Here is an 18,379-nt window from a genome sequence, read left to right as displayed (position 1 = left end):
CAGAATCACCCCCACCACCCCCCCGACCCCCAGACTTTTAGTGCCAGTGCATGGGGCCAGGGCTGGAAGTGGGACCAGTCAAGGGAGAAGAAGCTGTACGAAAGCTCTGATTGGAATAGGCAGCTTGCATTGAGTTCTTTCCTTCCATTAGAATTGAGGAGACGTGGAGGCTGTGGCAGAAGTTTCTAGATGATTACTCCCGCTTTGAGGACTGGCTCAAGGCTGCCGAGAGGACAGCGGCCTGTCCGAATTCCTCCGAGGTGTTGTACACGGTTGCCAAAGAGGAGCTGAAGAGGTTTGAGGTAAAGACCCAACCACCCCCTGCCCCCCAGCGGCACCTTCCAGCCAGTGGTCCTGAGAACCAGGAACTCGCAGGGCTCGGGGATGGCTACAGGGTCTTCCTATGAGTGGCAGGCTTCCCCACCCCTAGTCAGGGCCGCCCAGTCTGTATCGGCTGCTCCAGCGACTTTGCAGGGCATTACTGATTCATGCTAACCACCTGGCCATGACCTTGAAAGGCTGTTCCCTGGTAGCATCAAAAGAATGAGTGAAGCTAGCGACCCGTGCCTTTCCTTTGGGGATGGACACTTGAGGCAGGTGGCCTGGGGCCTGGAGTTGTGGCACTGACGGTCCCCGCCTGCTGCAGGCCTTCCAGCGGCAGATCCACGAGAGGCTGACGCAGCTGGAGCTCATCAACAAGCAGTACCGGCGGCTGGCCCGTGAGAACCGCACCGACACGGCCAGCAAACTGAAGCAGATGGTGCATGAGGGCAACCAGCGATGGGACAACCTCCAGAAGCGGGTCACGGCCATCCTGCGGAGACTCAGAGTAACCCCCTCTACGTCACCGGGTCACTTGTAGATGCTGGGGGGTGTGGGAAGCTGATACTTGATATCAGTCAGGCTTGTAACAAAAGCAGCGGGTAGAAGGTGTCTCTTGAGGCCTAAGCTGTCTTAGCATTCTTCCCGCAGAGCCTTCCCCTTTGTCTAAGCCCAAAGCTGCCATGAGAGCTGCCAAAAAAAAAATTTTTTTTTAAAGAACTCATTTGCTTCAGAATAGGTCTGAACAGAACCTGTTTATGGGATTTGTGTTACCAAATACATTGCTTTTTTCAGCTTCTGTCACCCCCAAGGGTGACACCCACACTGCCCAGGGTCTGGGGCACTGTCGTCACTGGGTCTGGTGAAGGTACCTCTTAATCTCGGAAGAGGCGCACTTTGCCGTCTGCCCATGTGTCCTGTTGGCTCTCGCACTGTGAGGGGATGGACAGAGCCCCCTCTGTGTTGGGGGTTGGGGACAGTGACTGTTCTCCCAATTTTAGAGCAACTGATGAACCTCAAATGTTGGGTTTGGTTCTGGGGTATAAACAGTCACCTTAGGGTTCTGTAACTCCTAAGATATCATATGTCAGCGCTTTGTGAGTCCAGGTGTAAACGGACAGGACCGGTGTGGGTGGTGGCTGAAGGAAGTAATTTTAATCCTTGATTCTATTCTCAAGGCTGAGCGCTGTTAAAGCCATTCTAAGAAAAGGCAAATCTGGGTGTGTGTTTTTTTGTTTTTTTTTTTAACCTTCTCAGGGAGAAGAAATTGGCTAGCTTTTCAGACACCCCCTTGTGTTCATTTATCTCCTGCTAATTTGACTGTGACCAGCAAAGCCTTCACTTGGCACAGTGTTTGTCTGAGAATCAGCTGCCTGTCTATGAGGTGGTAACCCGAGAGGCCTCCTGAATTGGAGGTGATAAATCTGGGTTTTTTCTTTGAGGAAAGACACTCGGAATTGTATCAGTGAAGGCAGATCGGGCACTAGTCCAGGTTCAACCCCGAGATGGGTACTTTTCCATCTTGAAAAAAGTTCCCATAGAAAGCTAACAGGTAGAAACAGGCAAATGCCTGGGCTGGACTCTTAAGGGGTTTCCTCAAAGGACAGACTAGGAAAATCACTGACCTAGACTAGAGAATTGTAGAATTTCCATTGCTGAAAGAACCCTAGAGATCATGGTCAACATTCCCACACCTCACCTCATTTACCAGCAGACACTGAGACTCAGACAAGTTAGGGGGCTTGTTGGTATAACAGCCAGGACCAGACCCCATGCTCCTGACCCCACAGCGGTCCCCCTGCATGCTGAGTGGGCCTCTGGGGGTACCCCAGGCTCCCCTTCCCCTGTGCTGAAAGTGACCTTGCTGTCTGCCTGAACTCCTGTTCTGCCATCAACACAAATGTGACCTTCTCCCCCTTTTTGTAGCATTTCACCAACCAAAGGGAGGAATTTGAGGGGACCAGGGAGAGCATCCTGGTGTGGCTCACGGAGATGGACCTACAGCTGACCAACGTGGAGCACTTCTCAGAGAGCGATGCTGACGACAAGATGCGCCAGCTGAACGTAAGGCCTGCCTCCCTGGCTCCTCCCCACAGAGCGCACCCTGTGGAGAGCTGGCCAAGTACAGACTCCACCTGACACCCTAAGAGCAGATTCCAGAGCTGCCGGAGCAGCCAGACCGCATCCACCTGCGTCCTGCCAGGTTATCACAAGCAGGCATACCGTTCCTTACAGTCCAGGGGTCATTGGAATGAGGCCCTTCGTTCTCTTTGTCATTTATAATCGTCCAAGGGGAGAACACTCCTGAGGTGCCAAAGAGAACTTCGTTCATAAGATGCTGTTTCTCCAGTACTCAAGTCTGAGTACACCTGTGGGCTGAGGCAGGACGAAACTCTCCCTCAGGAGCGTGGGATGGACTGGGAGGCTGGGATTGACATACATACACTGTTGATACTATGTCTAAAATAGATAACTAGTGAGATCCTACTGTCTAGCGCGGGGAACTCGACCCAGTGCCCCTGGTGACCTAAACGGGAAGGAAACCCAAAAAAGAGGGGATATGTGTATGCACATAACCGATACACTTTGCTGTGCAGTGGAAACTAACACAACCTTGTAAAGCAACTATACTCCAATAAAAATATAAATAAGTTAATAAAAAAGAAACAGTAGGACCAGGAACAGACACTTCTCACACCCAAAAGCAGTAAATGTCCGTTTGTGCCAGACCCTTAGAATTATTTTAATTGGAAAAGTCCGTGCCCAAAAGGGGAAAGAAAAAAATGTGTATGATCATTTTAAATTCTTAACTCATTATAGTCACTTAGTTCAAAATTGATGAAGCTAGAGTTTGAAATCCTTTCTTCTTCATCCTCTAAATAGGGTTTCCAGCAGGAGATTACGTTAAATACCAACAAGATTGATCAGCTCATCGTTTTTGGGGAGCAGCTCATTCAGAAGAGCGAGCCCCTGGACGCCGTGCTGATTGAGGACGAGCTGGAGGAGCTGCACCGATACTGCCAGGAAGTGTTCGGCAGGGTCTCCCGGTTCCACCGGAGGCTCACCTCCCACGCGCCGGTAAGGGCACCGCCCCTCCCACAGGGGTTCTGGGCCACCCAAAGCTGATATTTGACTCCACTTTTTTAATACTTATTTATTTGGCTGCCCTGGGTCTGAGACGGGCACACAGGCTCTTTAGTTGCAGCATGTGGGGTCTAGTTCCCTGACCCCAGGGATCGAGCCCCGGGCCCCCTGCAGCAAGAGTGTGGAGTCTTAGCAACTGGACCACCATGGAGGTTCCTTGACTCCACTTTTAAAGACTGGGAAACTTACCATGTTACAGCTAACGATAGTTTGGTTTTTGTTTTTTTAAAAAAAAAAAAACAACCTGTGTTTTTGTTTTATTAAAGCGTAGTTGCTGTACAATATTATATGTCACAGGTGTATGGTATAGTGATCCAGTGTTTCAAAGTTATACTCCATTTATAGTTATTATGAAATACTGGCTGTATTCCCGTGTTGTACAGTGTATCCTCGAAGCTCGTTTTTACCTGATGGTGTGTACCTCGTACTCCCCCTACCCCGATGCTGCTACCCTCTCCTCACTAGTAGCCTCAGTACTCTGTGTCTGCGAGTCTGCTTCAAGAAGCTGAGTTGAAAAATGTTCTTTCCACTCTTACTAATATAGAACCATACTTACTGAGGAGCTGCTATTTCTCAGTGGAAAGGATGGCCCTCCTGCAAGTTCTTGTTCCTCTTACCTGTTTCCCACGGGTTCCTCAGCACAGAGCTTCTCTGGCCTGTGTCAGTACCCCCAGGATATGATGGTAACTGTCCTGGTTTTGCTTCTGGCAGTAACTTGGTGATGTATCAGCCTTTTCCTGTATCTTAATATTTGTGCCTTTCTAGTACTTTATTCGGAGAAGGCAATGGCACCCCACTCCAGTACTCTTGCCTGGAAAATCCCATGGACGGAGGAGCCTGGTAGGCTGCAGTCCATGGGGTCGCTAAGAGTTGGACATGACTGAGCGACTTCACTTTGACTTTTCACTTTCTTGCATTGGAGAAGGAAATGGCAACCCACTCCAGTGTTCTTGCCTAGAGAATCCCAGGGACGGGGGAGCCTGGTGGGCTGCCGTCTATGGGGTCGCACAGAGTCGGACACGACTGAAGCGACTTAGCAGTAGCAGCAGTAGCAGTGCTTTATTCTCACCTTTGAAGCACCAAAAGCACCAGCTTTCCAAAAAAGTTGTGATGTTTCCCTGGAGAGAGGCGCCTCTGGAACGTTCAAGTGGAGTCAAGGCCATTATTTACAGCTCACTGCCTCTGCCAGAAGTTTCACTGGTGACCACTGACCAACACGATTGGCCACTTTTTCTATCTTTATGTCTCCAACTGGCCAACTTGAAACAACTTCTTTAAAAATTGCCCTCAATTCCTTCATTTTATAACATAACCATATAGTCATTTTTCTCTATATATACAATTACTACAAAGTAATTGTAACATAGGGGAATAAAATTCTGTATTTGGAACAGTAAGATTGGGGGATAAGAAGAGCGAGCCTGGGGCATGATGTTGTGAATTTCCTTTTAGAACATGCTAATGGCCTTTAAAATTGTTTTTTAATTTTCTGATTCTTAGATGAACCTACCATTAACCATCAGTGAAACTTTGTCCTCCATTTCCTTATCTTCTATATATTTAACTTAGATGATCAAGTTTCCGGTTTTCTGAGGAAAGAAGGTGGAGTTTTGGAAACTATAGATTCTGGGTCCCACACTTGATACTCTAAATTGGAATAACCACAGGCAGGGCCTGGGGACCCGATTCTTTTCAAAGTCTCCTCAGAAACACTGGTGGTAGCCATTCTCAGGAGCTGCTAGTTGGGCAGACTTAGCTGCTAACTCTCCTCATCATGGCAACAGGCTATGATTTGGTTCATTCTGAAAACTGGACACCCCTGTTGTAGGGCTTGGAAGATGAAAAGGAGGCCTCTGAGAACGAGACAGACGTGGAAGACCCCAGAGAGATCCAAGACGACTCTTGGCGTAAAAGGGGAGCAAGTGAGGAGCCCTCATCCCCGCAGTCCCTTTGTCAACTGGTGCCCCCAGCGCTGGGGCCCGAGCGCTCTGGCTGCGAGACCCCTGTCAGCGTGGACTCCATCCCACTGGAGTGGGACCACACAGGCGATGTGGGGGGCTCCTCCTCTCACGAGGAAGACGAGGAGGGCCCCTACTACAGTGCACTGTCAGGTATGGACCCAGGCGGCTGTTCTCAGCGCCCGAGCCACACGCCCAGCTCTTGGTAGTCAGAGTGCAGCCTGTGGTTGACCAGACATCCTGTGGCTTCCTGTGTCTGTCCTGCCCACCTCTGACCCTGAGAGCTGGCTCGTTCCTATTACTGATGGAATGAAAGGGAAAAATAAAATCTGCATTGGGATGTGAAGGCTGTTTGATGATGGCTCTGGATATTGGAGGCTCATCAGCGGACTTCTCAGTTGAGTTTTGCAGAGTTATCAGGGATTGTCTCTGTCCTTTCTATGCAGTTCCTCTCCCCCAGCACTACTTTGGATGGTCAGGAGTTGGCTGGAAAAAAAATCCTGTTTTTTTAAATCTTTTAAATAAAACAGATGAAGGATAGTTACTTTTCTCCTCCCAGGTGACAATGTTTCTACTGTTTTAATCCTTGGACATTCATCTACAGCGCCTGCAGTGAGGAAAATGACATTGTTCTTTTTCAGATATAGAAATCCTTGAAAATCCTGAGGCATATCTTAAAATGACCACAAAAACTTTGAAAGCGTCTTCTGGTAGGCCCCTGCCCATGCATGTGTCTCAACATGGCAGCGTCCTGTGGCACGCACTGCATCCTAAACCTCGCTCCCATGTCGTGTCTGACCTCTGCCTTCTGTGGACACCATGCGCCTTGGTCCTCGCGTCATGGTGTATGCGCACTGCCATACTCACATATAGCTTCGTGCTCCATGCAAAACCCTCCAGACCAGAGCAGTCTCCACACCATCCTTCTCCTCCCCCTCAGGCCCATGTGGAAGGAGTTCTTCACGGTGCCTTTAAAAATTTTTCTCTCCATCTAACTCAAGTCCTTTGGCACTGGCCAAGCTTTCTTCAGGGTGGCTTGGTTTGGAACTACCTACCTTGCTTATGGTGATTTCCTGGGAAGAGGGTGGGGGGTGAGGGTACCGCTGCCTTTGCCACAGGAGAAGACACCTTCGTCTCCCTGACTTTCAGCTCTGCTCTTCCTTCCCTGCCCCATCCCCACCTGCAGTGGTTGGCTAGAGCCACGAGCGCCCCTGGGGCCCTTGAATCTACCCTGATGTTCACTCTTCCTCGCACTCCTGAGAGAGCTTCAGTTCTCTCAGGCCCCAGACCCAGCCTTGCTGCCAGCGCCCCTGCCACTAGGGCCCCCGGCTCCAAAAGGCCATTCATCTCACAGCAGATCATGTTTGTCGTGCTCCATCGTGAACCCACCTAGTGAAGACCCAGTGTCGCTCAGTTGCATGAGTCTCATTTCATCCCCTTCTGGGACATACTGACATTTTGCAAACATGCATGCTTTGCAAGGAAAGCTGCAGAACTCATATTATACTGTAACCCGATGCCACGTTACCCATGACCTTTTTTGTGTAACTAAATATGAACCCTTTGGTTGGAGAGAATGGACCGTCACTTGCCATTCTTTTGTTTCAGGCAAATCCATTTCTGAAGGCCCCTCGTGGCATGTTCCTGACAGCCCTTCCTGTCCCAAGCGTCGCTACAAACAAATGGGAGGTGACAGGAATGTTCAACCCATCCCCTCTGATTCCAGCACCCCTTATAAACCAGCCTATGTAAGTCTTGACCCCACTGAGAGTATAACCCACATCCATGAGTTACAGTTTTAAAGAGAGAGAGATTTTGGTGTATACTGCATGTGCTCACCTGCCAGGCATATTTGGGGTTGGTTTTCCCATGGTGACATACTTCATGAGGACTCTGGCACAACTGACTAGACTTAGAGATGGGTGTCTGGCTAAACACCATCTTTGAGTGCTGACACACGATGACCATGGTTATTACTGTTGAGTCAGTCATCTGTGCAAACAGCAGAGAAGCAAAGTGGTGGCCTTTCTGAGCTGTTCCTGAGCTCCCAAAGCTTTGATATATTCACCTTGACTATGGTAGGTCAGCTGGTAAAGAATCCACCTGCAATGCAGGAGACCCCGGTTCAATTCCTGGGTTGGGATGATCCCCTGGAGAAGGGATAGGCTACCCACTCCAGTATTTTGGGGCTTCCCTGGTGGCTCAGTCGATAAAGAATCCACCTGCAATGCAGGAGACCTGGGTTCAGTCCCAGGGTCGGGAAGATCCCCTGGAGAAGGGCATAGCAGTCCACTCTAGTATTCTTGCCTTGACAGAGGAACCTGGCGGGCTACAGTCCATGGGGTTGCAAAGAGTTGAACACGACTGAGCGACTAAGCACAGCACATACATTCTAGTCAAAAAATTGTGACTTCCTATTCAGAAAGATGACAGTGTGCAGTGGTAGACAGAGGATGAGCTGGTTGGATGGCATCATCGACTCAGTGGACATAAGTTTGAGCAAACTCTGGGAGATAGTGAAGGACAGTGCTGCAGTCCATGGGGTCACAAAGAGTCAGACACAAGTGAGGGACTGAACAACCAATAGTAGACCTGGGTTTGATTCCCAGCCGTATGAGGAAATTGCTCCAGGGCTGTAAACACTTAACTTACCCCTGTAAGCCTTCCTTACCTGAAGGTAAACCTACCTGACATAAAGTCAGAAAAGGAAAACAAATACCATATAATATCGCATATGTGTGGAATCTAGAAAAATGGTATAGATGATCTTATTTTCAAAGAAAAAATAGAAACACAGACATAAGAGAACAAAGATATGGACACCAAGGGGGAGAGAGGGTATGGGCCGAATTGGGAGCTTGAGATTGACATTTACACACTACCGTGTATGTGTGTTAGTCGCTCAGTCGTATCCAGCTCTTTGCAACCCCATGGACTGTAGCCCACCTGTTCTCCTGCCCATGGGATTCTCCAGGCAAGAATACTGGAGTGGGTAGCCATTTCCACCTCCAGGGGATCTTCCCAACCCAGGGATCCCACCTGGGTCTCCTGCACTGCAGGCAGATTCTTCACCATCTGAGCCACCAGGGAAGCCTCCACGTATAAAATAGATAAATAATGAGAACCTACTGGATAGCACAAGAGACTCTCCTCAGTACTCTGTGGTGATCTAAATGGGAAGGAAATCCAAAAAAGAGGGGATGTATGAATACATATAGCTGATTCACTTTTCTATGTAGCAGAAATTGACCAAGCATTGTAAGGAACTGTACTCCAATAAAAATTCATTTAAAAACAAAAATCTACCTTCCATAGTTGCTGCTAGGATTAATGTGTATGAAAACATAAATGAGGCCCTCAGAAGTGGTCACCAGCATTATCATCACTACTGATATGGTTTGTTGTTCTTGTTCTACTGGTGACTGTTTCTTCTAGTTACATGTTCCTCAGGCAGCGTAAGTCCTTGCCATGCTCTGGTTATGCAGCTGTTGGGAGCCAGCCAAGCCCAGGATTTAATGTTGGCCCCAGATCATTCTCAGTATTGAGAATTAGTGACCAGCAAGTCGAAATTAAAACGTCTCACACATTCTTAGTGTCATCTCTTAGAGAACCCAAAAGTGATGTGAGCATCACTAGATTCATCCTCAAAGTCCCCTCTGCATATAGGAGTGCATGTTGCTAGACAGCGGGGAAGATTCTGCCTAAACATGGTCAGAGCCTAGTCATTTGATAATGGGTTGTCCGTACCCAACTCAGAAACTCTTCAGCAAGCAGTTAGCATTTCAACTCTGTCCCTTTGTGGTGCACAGTAAGACCCGATGGCCTCAGGGAGAGACCCCCCGCACCTCACTCTTTGCTTTGCATCCAGGGCATGTGGTATGGCCTCTGCAGGTGACTATGCTTGTGTTCTTACCTGCCCACTTTCAAAAGCTCAACCCTTTTTGGATGTGTCTGCAACCACAAATCTGAGGGGTTTTTGCCTTTTTTTTTTTTCTTTCATGCCACACAAATAGACCATACGGACACAATCCAAAAAACATGACTTTTCTAAAAGATACATTTATTTTTGGGAAGGCCTGAGGTAACAGCACAATTAGCTCTGTGATAACAGAAGAGTCGGTGTATGCACTGAAAGGAAAAGGTTTGTCACGAAGGGCCCTAGTTGGCAGATTTGTGCTCTATTTCTGATACCTGGTGGTGATGATGCCACCCAGTTCTACAGAGTGACTGGGAGGGATAACGAAAATTTTGTAAAAAACTGTGCAAATGTAAAAGTGCTAACACAGCACAGTCTGGTAAGCTCAACAATTGTTTGGTCTTTTCGCACATTTCAATAGGGGAGCATTAGGAAGCCTCACATTAAATCAGGCCATTCTGTTCCCAACATTGACCTCTCACCTGCTTCCCCCTCCCTGGGCCTTTGATGAGACTTTATTTTTGCCATCAGTTCTGCTCCTTACAAGTGCTACCCGTACACTTAAGTGCCTCTGCATTACCAACAAGTTACCCTTTGAAGGAAAGGGCTCCATATCTTCATTTCTTACCTGTTACTATGAACCAAGACAGTCTTCAGACAGCCTTTAAAATTTATAGATGGTAATGTAAAAATTGTCTCATTCTAGGTAAAACTGCTGTTGTCTCCAGGGACTGAAGGTGGCAAGGAAGATCCAGGGGTTCTGACTGGCAGTGCACAGCAGGAAGATGAAGACCTGGCTGCCCTCACTGGTCAGCAGTCAGGTACAGTTAGATCAGGCAGTTGTTCAGAGGCAGAGACTATGTCTTGGGTTGGTTAGACATTTACTCTAAGTCTCTGCTCAACACCTATTACCTGATTCACCAAACTTCTAAACTTGACCTAGAGCAGCTAATGTTATTTTAGATCCAGCTGACTTTTATTTATGAACAAATTCCTAGGCTATTCACTTTACTTTCACAACTATTCTTTAAATATTGACAAAATGAGCCTCATATGATGAAGGGCCTGTTTGCACCTGCATGACTTTGCTTGTGTGCAAAGATCAGACATGAAGATGATGATCAAAGTGTGTGTCAGGTGTCTCCTTTTACCGTAAAAGTAATGACTCAACTGACACTAAGTCAAGTTCATAGCATTGACCTGATCACTCATGGACAGGAGGACAGAGCATCTTAAATACAGCATGAACTGGAGTGTTGAACATGGGACCACAGAGCATCTTGGCAACATGTTGGGCCTCCTAGCCACTCCGCAGCTTGTCCCAGGCCCTGTGAGAGTACACTGGCACAGGCCTTGAACCAGAGCGGAGGAAACGTGCTGTTCCACACTCGGGGGAAGTGCTAACCCCGGGCCTCCTGCAAGGAGCATCGCCTCCAGGTTTTATCACCGTGACCCTGAATTAGTTGGAAGCAGAGAAATCTGTTTGCATTATTGCTTCTTTTTATTGGCGGCTTTTTTATTCCAGGTGCCTTTGACAGATGGGAACTGATCCAAGCACAAGAACTTCACAATAAGCTCAGAAAAAAACAAAACCTGCAGAAGCTGAACTCTGATATCAGCAACATCACCCCTTGGCTGGAAAAAACTGGAGCAGAGCTGGAGACGTTAAAGCTGGCAGAACCTCCCTCTGATATGCAGGAAATGGAACGCCAAGTGAAGAAGCTGAAGGTGAGTGAGAGTGTGGCAGGGAAGAGGGCTTCAGAATGCACGTGCAAACACTGGCTGTGTGTACGAGCACGTCAGATCTGCTAGCTGCGTCGGGGGTGGCATGTACACAGCGTGTGTTCAATAGTCTCTCCTGTTTTACTTCTGTAACCAGCAAGGAGACAGATGAAGATTTGTATTTTAATTCAGAGGAGCATCTCCAAATGATCTCAAAGCCCAGAGCTTTGATCTGACTGCAGAGGGAGCAGTCCTAGACTCCCTAGACTCTTACGGAGGCACCAGTGGCCGTGGCAGGCAGCTTAGAAATACCTTTCCAAACTATGTGCAGGCAGCACTGGGGGTGGTGTTGAGGGTGGGACGGAGGACGGCTTACCCACTGACAAATTCTGTAGCCTGATCTGTAACTCAGATCAGGAGTTACAGTGGAGCTGGCACCCACACAGTCAGCCCTGGCCCCACCAGAACTAGCCCTAGGAGAGGGGTGGTTTGAGCCCTGCACTTTGGGGGTGCTCTGCACATGAGCCTGGTCTCCTAAGAGGACCCAGGATAGGAGTTTTGGGGTATCCAGGCAGTCTTCACATTTGTACTATTGTTTTACTTTGTGCCTTGATATATCAGGGGTTACCATTCATTCTAAGAAGTAACACTTTTGTGATGCCTAAGAGGCAAACGCTGGATAGCTTCATGTGTTTTACCTGGAAGGCTTTTAATCTGATCCAGAAATGTTATTAAGCCAAACAGAGGTCAGGGGGTCCATTCATGCCTCCGGTATAGCTGGTCCCCCAGGAGACAGACCGCCGCCCTGGGTCTGGTCAGCTGGCCAGCCAAGTTGTGACCTTGTATGGCAGCTCCCTCACCTGATGCCTCTCAGCCAGTCACAGGCCACGCTGCTCTGGTATTCGGGGCCAAAGCTCGGAGGACTGTCTGGAAGATCTGTTCCCCACAGAGGTTCAAAATGAACCCCACATCACCGTTTTCAGAGTGCCTGACCCAGCCTTTTCCCTCTGCGGTAGGAGATACTGAAAGCCTTTGACACCTACAAGGCCTTAGTGGTCTCCGTCAACGTGAACAGCAAAGAATTTCTGCAGAGCGAGAGCGCCGAGTCCAAAGAACTCCAAGATAGAGTCGGCCAGCTGACCCTGCGCTGGAACACGGCCCTGGGCGCGGTGGAGAGCTGGAGAGAGGGTTTGCGGCGGTCGCTCATGCAGTGCCAGGTACGCCGACTCAGCACCCAGCCAGTGCCCAAGGCTTAGTCCGGGGCACAGCCAGGCCCACGTGGGCGGGAGAAGAGGTATTTTTATCATCGTCAGGCTGCTCTGGCACAGCCAAATACGGCTTGTGCTTAAGAAGCATGTGCTTCACCATTTGTCTCCCAAGAGGCCCACCTGCTGTCTTCTCAGATACCTGATACTCACCCTGCATTTCCCACTCTGCCACCCAGGCCCACCCATAGTATATGGGTTCCAGCAAGCGTTCCAGTAGGTTGGAAATGTCAGACCAGCCCTGCACTGTGTCTGTCCTTTTGCCAAGAAGGCTGGATAGCAGAGTGATTTAGAGATCTGGCCTTGGAACAGGGAGCAGCTTAACCCTGCTCTGTAGCTTTAGTAACTGTGTGACTGTGGGGAAAGCACTGAACCTTCTAGACCTCAGTTTTTTCATCTGAAAAATGGGGATAATTCCAGTGCCTACCTCACAGGGTATTTTCTGCAACTCCACATGTGTAACCTTGGCCCAGCACCTGACACATAGTAAATGGCCAGCCCGGGTTAGCTCTGGCCCCTCTTAGAGAACAGGAGCCCACCACCGAGCCCACGTGCAGCCTGTCCCTGGGCCATAGTCTGTTCAGTTGAGGGGTCTCCCTCGATCACTGAATCAGCACATTCATTGAGTAATTTGTGTGGGGCATGCTGACACCCACCTTCCAGCTAACACTTTGCACTTGGCAGAGTTCACCATGCCTCCTGGGACATGCCAAGTGCTCTCTTGTCCTGCTTTCCCTCCACTGGGATGGGGGGGGCCTGGCATCTAGTTTAAATCTGGCCCTTTTAGTCACTGAGTAAAACCCAGAAGAGCAAGTGCTGTTGATGGATTATCATAGTAAGCTGCTTCCCAGCACACCTGCCTTCACAGACTGAGAAAAGGCAGTGCCCTGATGTCTGCTGTTTTTAAGGACTTTCACCAGCTGAGTCAAAGTCTGCTGCTGTGGTTAGCGAGTGCTGAGAGCCGGCGGCAGAAGGCTCATGTCACCGACCCGGAGGCAGACCCCCAGGCTCTCCTGGCGTGTCGGGAAGAACTCGTGGTGAGTTTCCTCCTAAGGGGCCCTGCGCCACCACTGGCCTGTGCAGGACCTCAGGACCGAGCGGCCTCACCTGGCATTTCTGGAAACTGTCCACTGGTGTTCCGCCTCATGTTCCAGTTGGTATCCCTCTGCTGAAGTGGGATGAGCGCAAGGGTGAAGCGCCGTGTTCCAGAGCAGGAAGTCTAAACCGCTGTAGAACTGGGGCTATAGGCGTTTAGCAATATCCTGGTACCCTTAAGGCCGTTTAAAGTATTTCTCCCTTGTGAATAGAGCTCATTTGGGAAGAAATGCGGTGTTTGGTTGCCCTGCAGCCCTGGTGAGCTCTATGAATTTTCTATATCCACACACATAGTCTTTTTCCTGGGGGGTAGTTGTGTTTGTGTATATTTCACCAACAAGTGAAGATGAGACCCGTAATTCTCACTTGCACTCAGGGTGACATTTTTATCCATGTATTTGTATGTGGTTTAATATTTTAAATTTAATCGAAATGTTGGTCATTGTTAAAAAAATATTTTTTGTATTAAAATCTTTGTAAAGCCCCACTCTCCAGAGCAGTGGACTTTTAATTTCTTTAAGTAGACACATATTGTCTAGTGGCTACCACTTTAGACATCGAGCAAGACAATACAAGCAGATTCACTTGATCGCTCTTTCTAACCATAAGCTGCGCTCTCTCAGTTTACCCACTTTAGATTTTCTCTCGACTTCCTGCCATTACTAGATGAGGGCCTAGTCTTCCCAAACCACCCTCTCACTCTTTCCTCTAATTTCCCCAGCATCATGTCTCCAGAATGACAAGGAATTTGAAAAAATAGGGATGGAGCATGACCAACTTGCTATCTAGATGATGCCAGGCTTGCGGACTAGCAAATAGGAGAAGGGGGTGGTTCTGGACGAGCACCAGCCACCATCCATCCCGGAAGTTTCCCGGCACTGAGAAAGCTGCTTCCAGCCACACTCGCTTCCCTTTTGATAAGCAACTGTTTTACACACTTTTTTATTCCTAGCAACTGGAAAAGGAGCTAGTGGAACGTCAACCTCAAGTAAATTCCTTACAAGAGATTTCCAGCACCCTGCTTATCAAGGGGCATGGAGAAGACTACATTGAGGCTGAAGAGAAGGTCCATGTTATTGAGAAGAAACTCAAACAGTTACTTGAGCAAGTGTCCCAAGACTTAGTGTCCTTGCAGCGAAGCCAGGTGAGTCCCCTGGTAGCCCTTAAATATAGAATCGTCCTGTTAGATGCAAACAGAAAAGCTATGTTACGGCTCTGCTAGGGGAGGGAGGAGCCCTGCCCGCTCTGCCGTGTGAATAAGTTATGAAAGCTCTTTAAAGTTGTTTTGTCATCTGTGAGGAGGAGGTGACAGCAGTACCCATCAGTGTGGCTGGGGGCGTGTGGAAAACAAACCAAGTCCCCGCGACCTTTCTGCCTTCACGCCCTCACTTTTCTCACGGGACACTTCCTGGTCCTCTCACTGTCCTGGCCGCTCTCTTCTGACCACTCTGATTTGTCTACCTTCTTCTCTAAGCTGTGATTCAGCCCAGAACAGGTGACTCACCAGATGTAGAGCAGCCCCTCCTCTCCATCCCAGAGTACACCTCTCCTCCTGTGCAGCCCAGATCATATGGCCACGCTATTACACCACGTGTCCAGCTGTCTGTCCTGTTCGGCTGTGGGTTTTAATGCATGTGACTGGCCTCACCTTGTTTACAGTCCCTCTAGCCTTAAGAAAGGCCATTTTAGAAGCGGGGAGTGAGCGCACTAGAAGAGCCTCTCTCCTTCTAGAAAGATCAGAGTCGGGGAGGGGTAGGTAAGCAGTAAAGTGAAGAAACTGCAGGAAGCAGGTTCTGTGCTCTTGAGACTTTTCAGAGCCTTCCGTTTCCCTGAACTCTTGTGTGGATTTCAGAACCCAGACTCACCTCTGCCCAGCGTGGACGAGGTAGACCACGGAGAGCCTCTGGCAGCATCTGCGCCAGCTCCCCAAGCCAAGGTGAGAGCCCCTTTCCGCCAGGGGAACCACACTAATTACTGTTGAAAGTTATTGAGATGACCGGGACTTGGACCTCCAAGCTCCCTTCCAGTATTTCACAATAGTGCAGATTTCTGCTTCAATCTGCTGCTCAGTGGAGTGGCTTACTCCAGAGATTTGAGGGGAAAAAAAAACTTTTAAAGACCTGACTGAAAGGCTGTCCTGTGCTCAGTACTCTTCCCTGGGATTGTGGAAGTCAGCAGCCCTCCGGGCACTGCTAAAGGGGCTTCTTGATCTCTCCATCAGCAACAGCTCAACAGGCTGGAAAAATGCTACTCTTGCTAGTTCAACCCAATATTTTCTTACCTCAGAGTGTAATCTCAAACGTATTACTCTAGTCCTCCTGCCAAGCTTTTGAGACAACCTAAGAAACATGTATAACTTAAGAATGTTTTATCATTCACAGAACTAAATTATCTTCCATTTACTAATTGGATTATTTTTATCCAGCAGTTCGAAGCAGAGAAAACTACAAAAGAGAAGAACAAGACCGCCAGCAGGTAACAGCATCACAGTAACAGCAGTGGGTTCCTGCCCTAAACTGTCCCCCAGCAGGCTTGCCAATGCCTCTCTCAAGATCTTTGTAGAAACTGCTTTTCTACCATTTAGAAGGAGAAAGAAATGGCAACCCACTCCAGTGTTCTTGCCTGGAGAATCCCAGGGACGGGGGAGCCTGGTGGGCTGCCATCTATGGGGTCGCACAGAGTCAGACACAACTGAAGCAAGACTTAGCAAGCAAGCAAGAGCTAGGCTTCTCTTCCGTGCCGGGTCCTAGTTTCGGAACTTGGAATCTTTTAGTTGCAGCATGCTGGCTCTAGTTCCCTGACCAGGGGACAAACCCAGGCCCCCTGCATTGGGAACACGAAGTCTTAGCCAGGTCTTACACAAGCAGAGGCTCAGGTGATGGGAGGTCTCCAGAAACTCCCAGTCAGCTCTCATCTCCTCTGTTGCCAGGGTGCCTGGTCCCGCTGCCCCTGAGAGCTCCAAGCCCCAGCGCTCCTTCCTTTCTCGGGTGTTCAGGGCAGCGCTGCCCCTCCAGCTGCTCCTGCTGCTGCTGCTGTTCCTGGCCTGCCTGCTGCCCTCCTCCGAAGAGGACTACAGCTGCACTCAGGCTAACAACTTTGCCAGGTCCTTCTACCCCATGCTGCGGTACACCAACGGGCCACCCCCAACATAGAGGCTCGGCCCAGCCCGCAGTGCCACGCCACCAGCCTGTTGACTTGGTGTCCACCCTGTGAGTGACTCTGAGCACTGGTCCAAGGGCCGCCAGCTGTGGATACCTCCCTCTGGGCTTGACTTGGGAGAGCTCTCTCCAGACCCTGGGCAGCAGTCACTCCGGGCAGTTTGGCAAAGCTCAATTGATTGGATTTGGGATCTTTGGAAACAGCAGTTTCCTGAAGAGCCAAGCACTTTGTGAATTCTGATTTGTCAAACCACATTATTAAAACGTAGTGAATATGGTCAGTGAACAGTAGTATTCATCACATAGTATATATATTACAGAAACAAGCAGATTCCACCTTGGAAATGGTTCAGAAACTCACACACCCTTAGCTGATTGATTGAAACAATCATATTTAAGATGTTTGTTTAGAATTAATTTTACTTCAATCAGCAGCAATCTTGAGCTACAGGTTATAAAACCAAAATGATCTGTTCAGTACTTAGGTCTGCTCTTTATACTGCTTTAAATTTTTAAAGAAATTATATTGCATGGATGTGGTTATTTGTGCATATTTTTTAACAATGCAGAATCTATGAATAATGTAAACTTTGATTTTTTAAAAACAAATTTTAGCTTGAGCTTTTTTGACTAATGTACAGTAAATGCCAAACCACGGACTTGATAGGGACATTTTTGTAAGTTAATTTTATAAGACTTTTTCACACTTAAAGTGATGCTTCAGGTTTTAATTGTTTTACCATGGGGGATTGGTGCAGAAACTTGAAGCTGTTTGTGGTATGTACAACTCAGATGTTTCTCATTAAAACAAAACAAAAAAGCCATACCTTTGTCATAATGGATTATATTTACAAAGCCGTTAAATGTCATGCGTAATCCTCCATAGAGGAAAAAATATTTTAAAAATATTTGAAGGGATTTATGGGTTTTACTATTTTTGAGCTAAGATTTATATTCTACTGTTTTATAGGGGAGATGAGGGCAGCACAAGTTGGATGTGAAAGGATCATTTCACTCAGATTTTTTATCCCCAGCTCTCTCCAGAGCCAACCAACACATAGTGTTTAATGAATATTAACAGACAAAGCCATCTGGCTTTCCTACAATTCCAGCACCACCATCTATCTCCCACCCAAACAAAGAGTGTAATGATAAGTTACTGATCCAAATGGAACAGAAGAGAGAGCCCAGAAATACACCCACACACTTACGATCAGTTGATCTTCTGCCAAGGAGGCAACAATATAAGTGGGAAAAAGTCTCTTCAGCAAGTGGTGTTGGGAAAGTTGGATATCTGCATGTAAGTCAGTGAAGTTAGAACACACCCTCACAACATGCACAAAAAGAAAACGGCTTACAGACTTAAGACGTGATCCCATAAAACTCCTAGAAGAGATCAGAGGTAAAACATTCTCTGACATAAAGGGCACCAGTGTTTTCTTACGTCAGTCTCCCAAGGCAATAGAAATAAAAATAAATAGAATCTAATCAAACTTAACCAGTCTTGGCATAGCAAAGGAAACCATTTGACAAGAAGACAACCTACAGAATGGGAGAAAGTATTTGCAAACGAAGCAACCAACAAGGGCTTCATTTCCAAAATATACAAACAGCCTGTACAACTCAACAACAAAAAAACCCAATCCAAAAATGTACAGGAGACCTAAATAGACATTTTTTCAAAGAAGAAATACAGATGGCCAATAGGCCTGGGAAAAGATGCTCAACATTACTAGACAAAAGCAAATCAAAACTAAAATGAGGTACCACCTCACACTGATAACCATCATCAGAACGTCT

General features: G+C 48.0%; 1 protein-coding gene across 1 annotated transcript in view; it reads left to right on the top strand.

Moving 5' to 3' along the window:
* SYNE2 (spectrin repeat containing, nuclear envelope 2) overlaps window positions 1–17,405 on the top strand; it is a 281,350-nt gene extending 263,945 nt beyond the window's left edge. The window contains 15 exon segments of the mRNA XM_010846800.1: window positions 152–302; window positions 647–829; window positions 2,248–2,385; window positions 3,205–3,399; window positions 5,294–5,576; window positions 6,065–6,133; window positions 7,032–7,171; window positions 10,046–10,160; window positions 10,865–11,067; window positions 12,078–12,278; window positions 13,235–13,363; window positions 14,374–14,565; window positions 15,274–15,357; window positions 15,850–15,896; window positions 16,351–17,405. Of these exon segments, the coding sequence (XP_010845102.1) occupies window positions 152–302; window positions 647–829; window positions 2,248–2,385; window positions 3,205–3,399; window positions 5,294–5,576; window positions 6,065–6,133; window positions 7,032–7,171; window positions 10,046–10,160; window positions 10,865–11,067; window positions 12,078–12,278; window positions 13,235–13,363; window positions 14,374–14,565; window positions 15,274–15,357; window positions 15,850–15,896; window positions 16,351–16,573 (2,353 nt within the window). The 3' untranslated portion in view covers window positions 16,574–17,405.
* Window positions 17,406–18,379: the final 974 nt, after the last annotated feature.

This window comes from Bison bison, unplaced genomic scaffold, assembly GCF_000754665.1.
Source record: "Bison bison bison isolate TAMUID 2011002044 unplaced genomic scaffold, Bison_UMD1.0 scf7180017864239, whole genome shotgun sequence".
In the NCBI taxonomy this organism is placed as follows: Eukaryota; Metazoa; Chordata; class Mammalia; order Artiodactyla; family Bovidae; genus Bison; species Bison bison.
This window is presented reverse-complemented; position numbering and strand designations above follow the sequence as displayed.